This window comes from Lampetra fluviatilis, chromosome 21 (assembly GCF_964198595.1).
Source record: "Lampetra fluviatilis chromosome 21, kcLamFluv1.1, whole genome shotgun sequence".
NCBI classification, from domain to species: domain Eukaryota; kingdom Metazoa; phylum Chordata; class Hyperoartia; order Petromyzontiformes; family Petromyzontidae; genus Lampetra; species Lampetra fluviatilis.
In genome coordinates, this window is record NC_136295.1 from 11,437,540 (window position 1) to 11,453,695 (window position 16,156).

Below are 16,156 nucleotides of genomic sequence, written 5' to 3' on the forward strand. Positions count from 1 at the left end.
CGTACGACCGCGGAATGTCGTGTTCGTCCGACTTTCGACGGTGTGGATTCCCAGATTGAGAATCTGAAATAGCCACCATTGGGCACTGAGCAGAGACCTACAGACTGTGGGAATGTGGGACCCCGAGGCGCTCTATGAAATTACAGACACGCACGCACGCTCGATATCGACAGCACACCATTGATCTGGGCGTGTGACCTGGGGCATTAGTCGGCCAGTGAGGGGGGGGGCGGGGGGGGGAGGGCGATGATTGCGATGTATAATCGAGTAATTTGCGGGTAATATTCATATTCAGCAAATTTGGACAGCGGTGCTTTGCGTCTTCTGGTGGCGCGTGGGGACACGGGGACGATTTGAGCGGCTACGTGGCGCAGGGACGCGGAAGGGCGGCGATGAGGATGATGAGATGGATGTCGGGAAAATCTCTAAGGGAGAGGAGGAGGACGGATTGTTGAGAAAAAGAACCAAAGCGTTTAATTCCAAGAGCTGGAATGCATCCATAACTGAGAAATAAATCATGTTCATTATGATGAGTTGTTCGTACAGTCCTCGGTGACCGGGCCGAGACCATCGACTCACTGCACGTGAGAAGCATGTTTAACCACGGGCAGCAGTAGCTAGCACCCGGATTCGAACCCAGGGTCTCGGCCGTGCCGGCTTCGCACTCTGACCCTCTGAGCCACCGCCACTGCACAATGCATTTCTGTGCACGGAGAGTCTTCTAACAAGGGCGGGGGCTCCCTCGATGGACTGGCTTGCCAGCTTGTGATGGCTAGGAGATGTTAACTCCCTCGCCTGGTATGCAGGAGATCGTGGGCTCAATCCCGACCCTGACGCCTGCTGCTGTATATTTAGAGATTGCACGTCTCTCCCCGTGGTCGCGTGGATTTTTCTCCGGTTCCTCTCCACATTTAGAATGAACGTGCGCCCAGAGTATTTGTTCTCCACGCGACAAGCTACTTCGTTGAGAGCTATCATTCGTGGCTAGGTCGCTTCTTAAAAAAGAGCTACATAGCTCACGGGTACTTTCCCTGTAAAAAAAAAAAAATGTTAATAGTTTAGTTTGTTCTCAGACGTCCGTCGTGCTCTCACCTGCACGGAGGGGACGTCCTCAAACGCCTTCGTGAAGTCTTCCTCATCCACCGCTCCGGCACCCTCCCGCCCTGGGCCCGAGACACGGGGACGCCATGGAGAGACACGGAGATGGATGCAGGTGAGACACAAACAGAGACACGAACCAGGCAACCCAAGTTCCATTCCCGCTCATGGCCACCAATACCAGTGACAAATATTTGAACCGGTCCTGGGCCTCCCTTAGGTCGACTCAGCCTCAAATGAGTACCTGGTGCGGTGTGTCAACATCGCCTCTGGGGAGACGAAGGCGGTCGGGCTAACAGCACTTTCCCCAACAGTCTGTTAAGGCAATACGGGAGATATACTTAATTTGGAGCTTTCGTGACTGCAGGAATTACTCTTTGGTTCTTTCGGTAAAGTCACGTATAAAGAGAAAATAATATTTAATGTATTATTTTCTCTTTATACGTGACTTTACCGAAAAAACCAAAAAGTTATACGGGAGATCTTTGCGTGCCTGTGTAGCTACACCTGTGTGCATGCGTACGTCTCATCCGGGTCACGCCGGTGCCGCGTGCGCCGTACCTGTGGCCGCCTTTGCTGACCAGGGGCCCTGCCTGCGGCCTGCCCCTCCCTGCCCAGGGCCCCGGCGGCCGGCCTTGCCTCCCGGCGCTCCCTTTCCCTCCACCGGCTCATCCTCCTCGTGTGCCTTGTCTGGCCGGGGGGAGAGAGAGGCCACGGCCGCGCAAAGGTCAAGGTCAATAGGTCACCGCAGCCCACGCCGCCACGCGCCTCGCCCATCGCGTCATTTCCTCCCGGATAGATCTCGCAGCGGAGTCCGCCGTCTGGCTTTAGGTCTTCTCCCTGGTCGACGACCTCTCTGAGTGCCACTCCATGTCGGCAATTTACCTCCCCCAATTCCGATTTGCTCTTTCCATGGTCGCAGAACACAGTGGCCCGAAGGCCGAAGGACCACAAGCGGTCAGCAACAAACGGCACTCCGATTAGTACGGTTGGCTACGTACGGTGCGAAAGCAGTTCAACGTACGTACGTACAAAACATGAAAGTGGTGATGGATGGCAACCCTGCACACACGTGGCCACGTATAACGCCGTCCACGGCGCTGTCCACGGTGCTAGTAAATGTATCGGGGAGCACAGCACTGGACTGGGTGGGTGGGTGACAGGATACGGGAGGGAGGGAGGGGGTACTTGGAGCCATAAGCTTGGTTTAGCACGGCCAGTTGCAGTGAGCAGTGTACAACCTCGTGGCAGACCACAGCTCGCTGAGGAGGATGCGACAACGTCGGGATTGTGTCACCACGTGGTCACAGGCGGCAGGGACTCGTCAGCTGGCCGTGGGCCCACTCCATGAGTACCGCTCACCCATCACAGCTCCCCCCACCCCCCCATCTCACCCCCACCCCACACCAAGCCTTCCCCACCCAACCCCCCCACGCTAATGCCTCCCCAGGCCGCGTGCTGCTCACAGGCCCTGCTGACATCATCAATCCACAGCGACATGCAGTAGACTCACTGTATATGTGTGTGTGTGCATAGTGCTGTTCTATGGAGAGAATGTTAAATTTTTGTCACATTTTCAAGCAATCTCTTGTTTTTTTAATAGTCAAACTAGCCTGGGGGTGGTTCTCATTTGTTGATTACAGGCCTCAGTGTAAATTCCACATTCCTCTGGCAAGGTTTGTTCACGACACTGCTGATGGAAGGCCCTCCTAGAGAGGCCCTCTGGAGGTTATTTTGGCCTACTCTTCCAAACCAGGCAGCGGTGTTGGATATAATCTGCGAGTACCCACGTTTTACCCCACTATATCCTACCTTCCCATTTGACTAACCATAGTGTACTTTATTTATTATGCTGCCAGATGTACAGAAGGTGGCAGAGGGGATTCAAGAAACTTGCACCGTCATCCCAACTGCCGCGCCGGGAAATCCAGTGAAACTGGCGATTTCTCTATTGCAAGTCCAGTGCGCTAACCATTACATCGTCGATTACTCTGCCATTAAAAACCAACCCTGGTTTCAGCAGCCGACCTCCTCCGCTGGGGGCCCACAAACCCATTAAAGATGGCTAAGTGGCAACAGGAAGGCTCATAATGGCCATTTCGGGACACCGAGGTTGGGTTCAACAACTTCGGCTGAACATTCTGGGTTCAAATCCCACCTAGGTCGCCACCACAATGGTGTTGTTACACAAGGTAACACGGTTGAATGTCTTAGGTCCACCACAATAATTACCGCACGCAAAAAATATCCCCATCGTATGAAATGTCGTTTTCCTAGGCAATGCTCACCGACTCTCAGTGACTGTTTCTTTTTTCAGGAGGGTTCTGCTGCATTGGGATGTGTTGCTAATGAATGTAACGAATGAGAGTTTGGTTCTGTTTTGAGAGGAGACTAGAGGACCCGGAGAGAATCCACCAGGCATACGAGGGGGCAACTGACGTCTTCCAGCCTCCTCGCAGCCTAAGCCGACACAACACCTGGCCCCGTTGGTCACCCACCCTCGTACGAACCCGTCTCAGGCCTGCTTAACTTCACAGGATCAAGTGCGTCCCATCGTGATTTGGTCTGTGGGTGAACTTGGCTCAAGTTAATTTGGCCCAGCCCTACTGTTGGTAGCCTTAATAGCATGCGGAAGGAATATTCTGATAACCCAAGACAATTTTAAAGTATATTATGTACTGTACATAAAAACGTGTTGTGGTCATGGGACACGGTGGTTCATGGACCGTCCTGTAAACCTCCCGGCCATGACCAACGTCAGTGGCGAGTAGTATCTGAACCGGTCCTGGTCACCCCCTTCACGAGCCCGCACTGACCAGCGTGGTGAAGTATGGTCATACAATCCCCCCGACAGGCCCAGCATGGGTCGTCATTCATCCAGCAGTTGATTGACGACAGGATGAAAAAATACTCAATAATTTTCAACTTTAAGAATAAAGTGGCGGGCAGACAACATTATCGCCCTGTCTGCTCCCGGCCCACTACGATCTTTGTGAGCCAGTTTTCGATAAATTACTTGTTAAATAAAAGCCATTCCTTTCACGTTTCGTTAACCACAGTGTTGAGTTAATTTAACTATGTACGGCGAGTTGACGCATGGCCACGATTTGGGCAGCTGCATCCATTTTTCACGTGGCTTTGCCATTGTATTTAAATGCAAAATGTATAATTAATTTTGGGTTCCCCCCACCCTGCCCCCACCCCCCCTGTAATTCCTCACACCAGATGTGGTCCATTGCCACAGCTCCCCCGCTGCGGCCGTCACGTCTGTGCCACACCTGCCGTCAAATTAATGGGGGGGGGGGACCCCTTAGCCCGCACTGAAAATCACCACCTAAGTTTGGCCCACGCCGTTGCGACCGATTGCAAATCTCCGTTCTCTCCGCGTCGTCAAGAAACAACATTCAACGTAAAGAAATTCTAAAAAATGTACAATCGCTACAAGCACGAAACTGATGTGTACATGCGCGTGTCGCCGTGCAACTCACAGGAGCAGATCTTCTTGCAAATGAGCCTCTTCATGATGACGAGGGTTTAACCGCGCTGCACACCCAAGCGTCCCGCCCACGTTAAGCTCAGCAGCTGTGCCTCCGTGCGTGTTGTCTCTCTGTGTGTCTGTCTGTCTCTCTCTCTCTATGGGCGGGCGTGTGTCCTTAATCTCAAATGTGCCGGCTAGCCCGGGGGCTCTTGGACCAGTTTCCGGGAGTGGCGATCTTCCCTGCGTCCAGAGCGGCGGGCAGGATGGGAGGCGTAGCAGCACAACGCAAGCTTCGCCCAAATGTCCCCTTAATCTTTAATTTCTGCCGAGGCTGTTTCCATCTTCCTCGCACGCACGCCCGTCCGCCCGCATGCGCGTCTTGTCTTGTCTGTCCGGCTGTCTTGTCTGTTACACCTTTCCTCTGCTCCCGGCTTCCCACTCCTCCATCTTCTCTATCCCTCCTGGCACGATGATGTCACCGCAAGGTCCAAGCGAGCGAGCGAGCGAGCGTGCGTAAGTGCGTGCGTGTGCGCGCGAGCGCGCGTACGTAAACGCGCACGCTGCGAGCATAACAACTACCTTGGCAAGGCGGAACGCCGCCGGCTGGAAACCCCTCCCGCCCCTCCCCTAAACCACACCCCCCCCACCCCGCTTACTGCCCACAACCCCCCCCACTCTCCTCTCCTCCTCCCTCCGCTCCGTCTGCCCCAGCCTCCTCCTCTCCAGCTAAATAAGTAATATTTTGAAAAAAAAAATTAAACACGCTTTAATGAAATGTACTAGTAATGGCAGAACTCCACGACTCCAGGAAGTGGCCCCGAAGCTTGCCGTAACGTAAGGGACCGTGGTGATTTACAGCCAACGTTAGTTGAGCGTGGACAATTAGACCCAAGCCGAAACATAACACGAAAAATAATGTTAAATTTTTTTTATTTTAAATGTTTTATGATAGAACATAGTATTGTCATCAGTATGACATAAGTATACCAAGTTTGCAGTCGATACCACATTGGGAAGTGGGTTAAAATTGAGTTACAAGATTTGAGGATACAACAACGACAACAACAACAGAGTGAGTTAATAAAAAGCGTGTAATAATAATAAAAACTATTTTAAATTCTCATATTGGACTGCTCTATTCAATCACGGGGGTGAGACTCAATTCCTCGCCTCGGCGTCCCACCCACCCCGCGTGCCTCGCTTTCTGCACCCCCGCCCCTGCAGTCAAGATTTGTCTTGGTTCGTCCCTACGTTCAAATATTCATGAGTCACATCCATCCGATTTCTCAGTGGTACAGTCTGATGGGGTGATAAAGAGGCCCCGTGCCAGCCCGTCTCACAGCGGCCCTTGCGACAGCAGCATCCCAGCCCGGAGCGTCCCAGCTAGCAGCAGTGCGTGGTCCCACCACACAGTAAGCAACGGCACACCGGCCCAATCCAACTGCACACGGGGCCCATTGCATAGCAGCCCATGCCACACCAATCTCATCCCATGACATCGTAGTCCACACCCGTTGTGGTCCACACCCATGGTACACCAACACCCTATCATGCTTCTAGATTTGAAGCTTTCGTGACTGCAAGGATTCATACTCTTAGCTCTTTCGGTAAAGTCACGTAGGTAAAAAATGAAATTAAAATTAATAAAAATAAAACAATAATATCACGACGTTTCGGAGGCAATCCAAGTCTCCGTCATCAGGTGAGACTTGGGTTGCCTCCGAAACGTCGTGATTTTATTGTTTTATTTTTTATTAATTTTAATTTCATTTTTTACCCTATCATACGGCACACCAGCCCATGAAACGCCAGCTCGTGACAAGCCATGCCATGACAGACCAGCCCATGACACACCAGCACATAACACACCATCACACGCAACACCAAACCCGTGGCTAACTACAGACCAACCCACTCGCGATTGGCTCAGCTGAGCTGCTTCACGTGTGAAGACACTCGCACACGCCACCAAACTCCTGGTGCTGGTACAGTAGAAGCAACACGTGGCGTTTGTGGCGAGCCCGGAGAGAAGATAAAATCATCAAACTCGACACCCCTTAATCATCGACCCCACCCCAATTTGCTTGTTTGCAAACAGCAATTTATACGTTAAAGTGGCTACAATTCACATGCGTACAGACGTTTATTGGGAGTCATCACAGCCTGATCCACCAACTCCGGCCCGCACGTCGCCGGATTTGCAGTGGTACGCTTCATCACTCCCTCCCCCATCCTCCCCCAGATCCAGGGCAGCAGCACGGGGCAGCCAGTAACAGTAATTGGTGCGCCCGTGTTTCCAGGGTGACGGTGAGACCAGGCACACGTGAATGACCTTGGGGAGGATGGGGAGGGGAGTGGTTGTACAGGTGAGACCTGGAAAATATCTCCAGTGGAGAGCCCTCGGTGCCTCGCGCGTGGAGTCACGTGGACACCCATACAGTGGCGTTTATAGGGGACCCGCAAAACCGCGTGGCTTCATATATCGGCGTCCGAATACATCCGTGTCTCAAGACGCCCTTCGGAAAACAGTGAACGTAGCGAAACTGATGATGATTATTTATTTACCCAGGAGAGCCAGCGTGAATCTGAAGCCTATTTGTCTGGAGGGTCCTGCATTGGGACGTTTGATCGACGCCAGTTACGTTGTGTACGTATCTGTTGGCTACGGGAGAAAATCGCGAGAACCCGGAGGGACAGGGGAAGAACATAACAATCTCCACACAGAAAGACGCCCCAGAGTCGGGAACCGAACCCAAGCCCTTCTTGCTATGAGGCACACGCGTTGCCACCCTTCCGCTCAACATAATTGTTTCTAAGAGACAGGGATGCAGCCGGACATCGGCAGAGAAAATTAAGAAACTCTTGGGCAATGCCTTGAACAGGGGCAGTCCACAGCACGGATGTTTGTTAGGGGAGGGGGAGTTTCAGACACTGGGGACAACAGAGGAGAATGAGCGACCTCCCACCCACTAGAGCATAAATGGAGAGCTCGACTTACAATCGGAAGGTTGTACATTTAATAATCACCACGATCATAACCACTACCATCATCATCATCATCCCTCCACGGCATCGCTCAAATGAGCAACCACTTTGTGAAAAGTCAGCAGTGGTTGTCGAATGGATATACCTGCCCCCGTCATGGGATTGTGCAATTTCCGCCACTGGCTTAAGGTCGCCAACGAAGACGTGAGAGGCTGTGAATTCAAGTAATCATAACGGCGAATCGTCGTGGAAAGAGGCCTTTGATTTGTTAGACTTGTCCGCGTGAGTCTTAAGTCGCTGTCCAAGGTGCTGAAGTCTCCACTGATCAGTGGCCCGGATGGAGACTTGGCAGCAGTGAGAATTGGTAACCATACTGCACCGACGAGTCCGAATAACGGCGAAACTGGGCTACCGTTGTCTCCCTCTTATCGGCCAATCAATGAGTGTTTACATGTGGGAGAAAACACGGATGCAGTGATCGCGTTCACGATACATGCGTCGAAAGTGTGCTTCTCAGAAATTTAATGAATGACGATATACAAAAGTATATGCGTGCCACATTGCATACAAGCACGCGTGTGCACATCGTACGCAAATTATATGATAACGTTACATTTAGAATAACGGAGAAAACAAATCTGTACAAACGAGGAAGATAAAAAAAAAACGGGACAAATTACGAAACGGTAAAAAAACACACTTAGATCAGAGTTGAATCAATTCGCGGCCCAGAATCGCCACGATTCGCCGAATCCTCAGGAGAGTAAATCCATGATTAGAGTTTCACTTCCTCAACACCACGGGGGAGCTCGTTATAAACAGACGCGCCGTGGTTGTTCAGAACGCACGAGGTAAAGGCTCAGCCTTGCAATGCCCTACTCACACCACCTCTGGCGTTTCACTCGAGGTTATTTTGGGCCCATTTTCCCTGCTGGCTACACATCTTGGAAGTGGTGGTGGTAGCTGGGGGGGGGTGGGAGTACCCACACTTTAACCCACGACGCGCGACCTAACTGTGATGTACTCACGTATACTGCTGGGTAGAGAGAGAGAGAGAGCAGGCGAGGGGGTGGGGCGGTATAATAAACGTGCTTCATTGTTTAAATTGCCGTGCCGGGAGATCGATTAGAACGGGTGACCTCTGGCGAACGAACCATTGCACACTCGGTAGCTCTCTGACATCACCATCCCGCGAGGTTCAACGTTGTGACCGTTTGATTTTCGGCAGAAGTTGGACAATCGAATCACAGTCTGCAGGTTTCATCTGGCAAAAATTCAAGGTCAAGTTTGTGCGGTTTAACCAGGTGGGAATCCAGGAGACCAGGAATGAGTCTCGTTTGCAAGAGTGACCTGGGGTCACCGCTACCGCCGCAGTTTCCCGAAGATGAAGGTGGACGGTGGATGTGGATTAACAGATCGTGAATCTGAAGTATCCTTCGCGGGGATTAGCAGAGACCAACAGACTGAGGATGTTAGACCCAGAGGTGCTTTATGTAATTGTCGACGCGCACCCACGATCAATATCGCTGGAGCCATTGATTTGTGCGCGTTGTCATCGCGTAACACGGGACAGCAGGGGCCCATTAACACTGTATCATAGACCTAATGTTCATCCCTTTGTTATTCCACTGCTGGATGACTGCCTCCTGCACGCCGTGTGGGCCACGGGGGTTGTGTTTGATCTTACTTCACCGCACTGGTGAGGGGTGGTGGAGAAGGAGAGGGGGACGTGGTTCAGATGTCACGTGCCACGAACTTTAGCCAGAAACACCTAAGTAGTTTGAACTGGAGCTGTGGCGCAGTGGTTAGCGCACTGCACTGTAAACCCAGCGATTCTGATTTTGGGCTGAGAGCAACCAGAGGAAGACTTCACTTCTGTGCACATATAAATACAAGACGTGTTTGCCCATCTACTTTCCAGACCATAGGATCGTTTGGCCATACTTCACCACGCTGGGTAGTGCGGGTTTGTGCATAGAGGGGAGCGGGGGGGGGGAGCACCCAGCAGCGGTTTAACTCTCACGAGCCACTGATGTTAGTCGTGCCGCGGACTCGAGGTCAGGTCGCCGGGTCCGTAGCGCAGTGTAGCTCAGCCAATGTGCAGCCACACAATTGTAGCCACTTGTTTGAATTAGTTTTCATTCATTTGCTCAGATCAAGGTCACATCTCGCGTCAACCCCCCCCCCTTCCCCCGAAAGGAGATTTTCTATCCCTGGACAACCGAAACACCCCAAATGTGCCCGATCTCGTATCATCTCGGAAGCTAAAACGGGCTCCCAGTAATTATGGAACGTCCGACCAATGTTTGCGTCAACGTTGATCCGACGATTCCGACCACAAGCTAACGTTGGCCCAACGTTCCATGTGTACTGCGCTTGGGCCTGGCGAGTTTTTTGACGGGAGACCGTCTGGCAATACCGCGTGTTCTCGTCTCGGGCTGCAAGGTGTCTTGCAGATGGCTCTACAGCAATAGATTATTGCATCTATCCGTGCAAAAAAAGCTTGCAGGGTTGTTTTCTTGTTCAATATCTTTTTAACCCCGGGTTCTCCGGTTTCCTCTCGAACGAAACCAAAACCTTGAATTCATGGAATTGGCCACAGATCCCAATTGGGAGTCGGTGAGGCTTTTCTGGGTAACGATGGCATTGTTGATATCACGACTGAATAGGACATGCAGAGTGAGCCTGTGACAATGCACGTATTATATAGGTTCCGTATGCAGGATACACTCGTGTGTGTGTGTGTGTATATACTGTGTGTATATGTATAGATTTGAGTACGGCGCTACGATAAAGGAGCATAATGCGGGTGACATCAGTGGCGAGTGATATACATGACACTGTCCATCCATCGTCCGCTCCCTACCACCACGCTTATCCTTAACCAACCCGCAATGACCAGCGTGGTGACGTATGGTCAAACAACCCTCGCCTCCCCCCCCCTAACCCCACTACTGACGGCGTTGGGAGGCCTCCATCCAACAGTGGATAGATAAAGGGCTGCCACTATTGTTATAAATATTTATATTCCATGAAACGCACGTTGCAACTAATGCACAAAAAGACAAAGATCCCCCGTGTAGCCTTAACAGACTGTAGGGGCAAGTGCTGTTAGCGAGCACTTATAAAGGCCGGCACGGCACACGAGGGTGGCCACAACACCACGCCTAACCGCCTTTGTCTCCCCAGTGGCGATGTTTACACATCGCACCAGGTACTCATTTGAGGCTGAGTCAACCTCGGGGAGGCCCAGTACCACTTCAGATAATCGTCACCGGTGTTGGCCGTGAGCGGCAATCGAACTCGGGCCGCCTGGTTCGTAACGCAGCACGCTAGCCGCTACACTACCGATCCCCACTAACGCACAACACACACGCTGCATATACAGATGACGCGAACGTAAATACAAATACGCACGTGTATAAAGACATAGGTTCACCGTCACAGGACTTGGAGCAAGTCCTGTTAGCGAGCACCTATTAAGGCGGGCACGGCACACGAGGGGCTTGGCGGCGTCCAGCTAAGTCGACCCAGGATGCAGGCTGAGTCGACCTCCGAGCGGTTCAGAGTCTCGACGCTGTGAGCTGAAATCTATCCTCGGGTCGCCGGGTTGAGAGCGCAGTGTGCTAACCACTACGCCGCCGCTCCCCCGCCACGCACACACAAACACAAACACGCGTGCGCACAGAACACACCCACACAAGCGTCGTGTCAAGTCTGGCGCGATCCGTAATCAGGAGGGAACTGGTATATTAAGCTACAACGCTAATTGATTGGCTAATTGACACCGATAATTGACGCTGCCGACGCTGCGGATTAAGGAAGATGCCACTCTCTCGTGCCGTGCCCCATCGCGCACCGTGCCAACCTGACCCCAAGATTCAACCCCCAAGTTCCATGGCCCCTTCCTTCACCCATTCCGCCCGCCACCCCTATTGCTTACCAGGCAGTTTCTGAAGAAGGTCAAAGCACGTGGAGCGAAACGTCGGACACCATGGTGAAAATACGCGATACAACCGGGTCGTGCACTTTCTACAGACACCGGCTGAAGTTGGCACGGTGCAATGAGGTGGAGTGGTCAGCACACCGCCAGGCCGCCTTTGTCTCCCAGTGCTGATGATTTGACACGCCGCACCAGCTACTCATTTAAGGCTGAGTCGACCGAAGGGAGGCCCGCGACTGGTCCAGATATCACTGACCCATCATGTTAGCCGCGGCCGATGATCGAACTCAGGTGGTCTCGTTTGCAGTGGGCTAAACCACTACGCCGCACACACACGCATAGAGATCATACATACGGCATCATGCAGTGTGGATGCATAGAGCGTCTAGAAGCAACCACATGTCAAGATGCTTGTACAGGGGACAGTTGGTGTGTTTATTTTATAGAGGCGCTCGGTTCTAGGCAAAGGGACATGGACGAAGATTTGCAGTCTCCATCAACAGGGGGTAGTTGAGGCGATATCACGGGTGGCTGGGCGGCGGCTGACTGGCGTTGTCGAGTGAGATGAGAGTGGAAGAGGTAGGAGAGAGTGGATGGGAGGAGAGCGAGATGGGAGAGCGGGGGGGGGAGGTGGGAGAGTGCACGGAGGGGAGTAGAGTGCGACACGCCATCCCACGCAGATGTAACAGATGGTATTAGTCCACAGATGTTGTCTCGCATTCTCTATTGCACCTCGACGCCCAACGGGAAATGGAGTTTCTAAACCGTGTGTGTGTGTGATTCACCACCCTCGCCTCCACGGTGCTGGATAACGGACGCGTATAGCCACCAACCAAACAAGGGGGTGGGTAGCTTGCAACCACGCCCGGCCGCCTTTGTCTCCCCAGTGGCAATGTTTACACACAGCAACAGGTACTCATTTGAGGCTGAGTCGACCTAGGGGATGCCCAGGACTGGTTCAGATAATCGTCACTGGTGTTGGCCGTGAGCGGGAATCGAACTCGGGTAGCCGGGTTCGTAGCGCTAACCGCTACACTCACACACAATTACACACCACGATACACGCACACAATTACACACATACACAGTATCATCACACAGCGTCGCACACACACATACATCATGCATACAAAAGATAAAGATCCCCCTGTAGTATTTCACAGACTGTTGGGGCAAGTGCCGGTTAGCCGACAGCTCTTTATGACACGCATGCACTCACATCATCAACCACACACACCAGCACGCGTACACACATTTCGAATCGCATGCATGCACACATCCATGCAAAGACAAAGATATACATACACGCAATACCACGCACATACGCAGCATCACACATGGACACAGAGTATCACACACACACACACAGCGTCGTACACGCACGCATGCACAGCATCACGCACGCGCATCATCCCGCACATCTGACATCTGTCTCTGTGTCAACCGCTCTGTCTCACCTCCGCCTCCTACCACCATGGCAGGACTGGACGCGTTTGCCGATGCTGATGCCAGTGATGGTGATGTTGATGGAGAGATGTTGATCTCTTTTTGGTGGGGGGGCAGGGGTAGGGGCTGAAGGAATAGGAGGTAATCGAGGTGGTCGGGCAGGATTGGATGGGGAATAGGATGGGGATGATGGACTGGTAGTGGTGGTGGTGGTTTAGCGTTCAACCACCGTTGCGGAGCTTCCACAGATGATCCTAGCGACTCAGCCGGCGAAACCAAGTTGAGAGGGTTGGAGGAGGGGGGTGGAGACGACGAGATGGAGCAGAAGAGGAGCCGACCCCCGTTTATCCCTGGGACTTGGACTGGACCACCATGGCGAGGGTATCACGGGACCTCCCACACACAGCCCCCCCACTCCTAACGCGTTATCATCTCTAATGCCACGCCACACTCAAATAAGTATATTGCCATTTCAGAGGTTTTTCCCATCTCGTGATGATTTGTTAATATTTCGATTTAAAGCTTTCGTGACTGCAGGGATTCATCTTCTTGGTTCTTTCGGTAAAGTCACGTAGAAGGGAAGTAAAAAAATAAATACTTTTTTTTCTTATTTTATTATTTCATTTTATTATGTTTTATTTTTTTTATAATTTTATTACTTCCCTTCTACGTGACTTTACCGAAAGAACCAAGAAGATGATTTGCTAATATAATATACTGTCTCGAGATTATCGCCCGTGTGTGTAATGTTCAACATGCTGACTTGCAATGCAGAGGTGGCTGGTTCTATACGACCTCCCGGCGCGGCAGTAGAAACATGGGCACGATTCCTAACCCCCACCACCACCAATCACCTGTGTCCACCCAGCAGTATAAATGGGTATTCCAGAGTGAGTCCACCAGCAGGTCGGGTTCTTCCTCCTCTTTTAAAGACGTCTGGGCAGTGGTGGAAGTGTAGGCCAAGTGCCGCTCCTTCCTAGCGGTGCCCCCCTAACGCCAGCAGTTGCGTGCGCCGGGCAGCTCGTCGGTGGTTTCAGTTTCATTCATTAGGTTTGACCCTGTGAGCCATGCGGCTCTTGACTCGGGTGCAACCGCAACAAAACAAAAACATGAACAAGAAACATCTTAAAGAGACTACTCGCAAACAGAGAAATCCAGGAAAAAACACCGCATTTCAACGCTGTGTGCAAAAATCCCAGTGGGATGCAAGTCAAACAATAACAATCGTAAGACAATTTAGATTAAAGTTATCAGGTTAACTCTGTACTACAACAAACAAACATGGCCAATACTCTTTGTTTTTTTCGGTAAAGTCACGTAGGTAAAACATAAAATTAATGAAAACAACTAAATTCGCGTCGTTTCGAAGGCAACACAAGCCTCCATTGTGTTGCCTTCGAAACGTCATGATTTTATTTAGTTGTTTTCATTTATTTTATTTTTTACCTACGTGACTTTACTGGAAAAACCAAAGTAGTATGAATCATTGCAGTCACGAAAACTTCAGATCTAGAAACATGGCTAAACCGAAATGTTTTCAAAATCACCAAAATAAAGCTATAAAAACAATGTTAACTGGCTACGTTGCTGTGTAGCCAGTGACATAGTGGTGGCTACGATGCTGTGTAGCCAGTGACATGGTGGTGGCTACGCTGCTGTGTAGCCAGTGACATGGTGGTGGCTACGATGCTGTGTAGCCAGTGACATGGTGGTGGCTACGCTGCTGTGTAGCCAGTGACATAGTGGTGGCTACGTTGCTGTGTAGCCAGTGACATGGTGGTGGCTACGCTGCTGTGTAGCCAGTGACATGGTGGTGGCTACGCTGCTGTGTAGCCAGTTACATAGTGGTGGCTACGCTGCTGTGTAGCCAGTGACATAGTGGTGGCTACGTTGCTGTGTAGCCAGTGACATGGTGGTGGCTACGCTGCTGTGTAGCCAGTGACATGGTGGTGGCTACGCTGCTGTGTAGCCAGTGACATGGTGGTGGCTACGTTGCTGCGTAGCCAGTGACATGGTGGTGGCTACGCTGCTGTGTAGCCAGTGACATAGTGGTGGCTACGCTGCTGTGTAGCCAGTGACATGGTGGTGGCTACGTTGCTGTGTAGCCAGTGACATTGTGGTGGCTACGCTGCTGTGTAGCCAGTTACATGGTGGTGGCTACGTTGCTGTGTAGCCAGTGACATGGTGGTGGCTACGTTGCTGTGTAGCCAGTGACATTGTGGTGGCTACGCTGCTGTGTAGCCAGTTACATGGTGGTGGCTACGTTGCTGTGTAGCCAGTGACATGGTGGTGGCTACGCTGCTGTGTAGCCAGTGACATGGTGGTGGCTACGTTGCTGTGTAGCCAGTGACATGGTGGTGGCTACGTTGCTGTGTAGCCAGTGACATGGTGGTGGCTACGCTGCTGTGTAGCCAGTGACATAGTGGTGGCTACGCTGCTGTGTAGCCAGTGACATGGTGGTGGCTACGTTGCTGTGTAGCCAGTGACATTGTGGTGGCTACGCTGCTGTGTAGCCAGTTACATGGTGGTGGCTACGCTGCTGTGTAGCCAGTGACATGGTGGTGGCTACGTTGCTGTGTAGCCAGTGACATTGTGGTGGCTACGCTGCTGTGTAGCCAGTGACATAGTGGTGGCTACGTTGCTGTGTAGCCAGTGACATTGTGGTGGCTACGCTGCTGTGTAGCCAGTGACATAGTGGTGGCTACGCTGCTGTGTAGCCAGTGACATGGTGGTGGCTACGTTGCTGTGTAGCCAGTGACATGGTGGTGGCTACGCTGCTGCACTCGGCCTGCCTGTAATTCAGCACCGTGGAGGGTTGGTGGACCACCGCACAGATGTTGCTGTGAAGCTCCCCCTCCCGTGGGCGTCCAGGAGGCTGCCGTACCCCTGGATCACCAGGAGATGGCGGTACAGCGAGTGGATCAATCGCCATCGGTTTCCATCTGTACGGGCACTGAGCGTTTCCACCTCGCTTGCGCACGTGGGTTTTCTCTGGGTGGCCCGGTTTCTTCCCACACTATATCGCAATTGGTTGAAAACATATTAGAATAAAAAAAACTATGTAGCTGCAGGGGGACCCTCCTGCAAAAAGAGTCATACGGCTCGGTGTAGATCTCCTGGATAAGTAGAAAAAAAGACAATAAATTACAGGGCTGTACCTTTCCAAATTTTTACCTTTCAACTATTTGGCATAGTTTCAACTGCTG

The 16,156-nt window shown here is 51.8% G+C and overlaps 1 protein-coding gene across 4 annotated transcripts in view; it reads right to left on the reverse strand.

Annotated features, from left to right (window-relative positions):
* The window catches only part of LOC144938234 (CLIP-associating protein 2-like), a 48,800-nt gene extending 35,494 nt beyond the window's left edge, over nt 1-13,306 (reverse strand). For 3 of the 4 annotated variants that reach the window (XM_078866069.1, XM_078866068.1, XM_078866066.1), the window contains exons 1-3: nt 4,587-5,074; nt 1,660-1,788; nt 1,093-1,163 (exon numbers count right to left, since the gene is read on the reverse strand). In XM_078866069.1, coding sequence (XP_078722195.1) covers nt 1,093-1,163; nt 1,660-1,788; nt 4,587-4,620 — 234 coding nt within the window. In that variant the 5' untranslated portion in view covers nt 4,621-5,074. Of the gene's footprint in view, nt 1-1,092; nt 1,164-1,659; nt 1,789-4,586; nt 5,075-12,961 lie in introns of those variants that run through there. The other variant, XM_078866067.1, reaches the window with a different exon arrangement.
* Nucleotides 13,307-16,156: the final 2,850 nt, after the last annotated feature.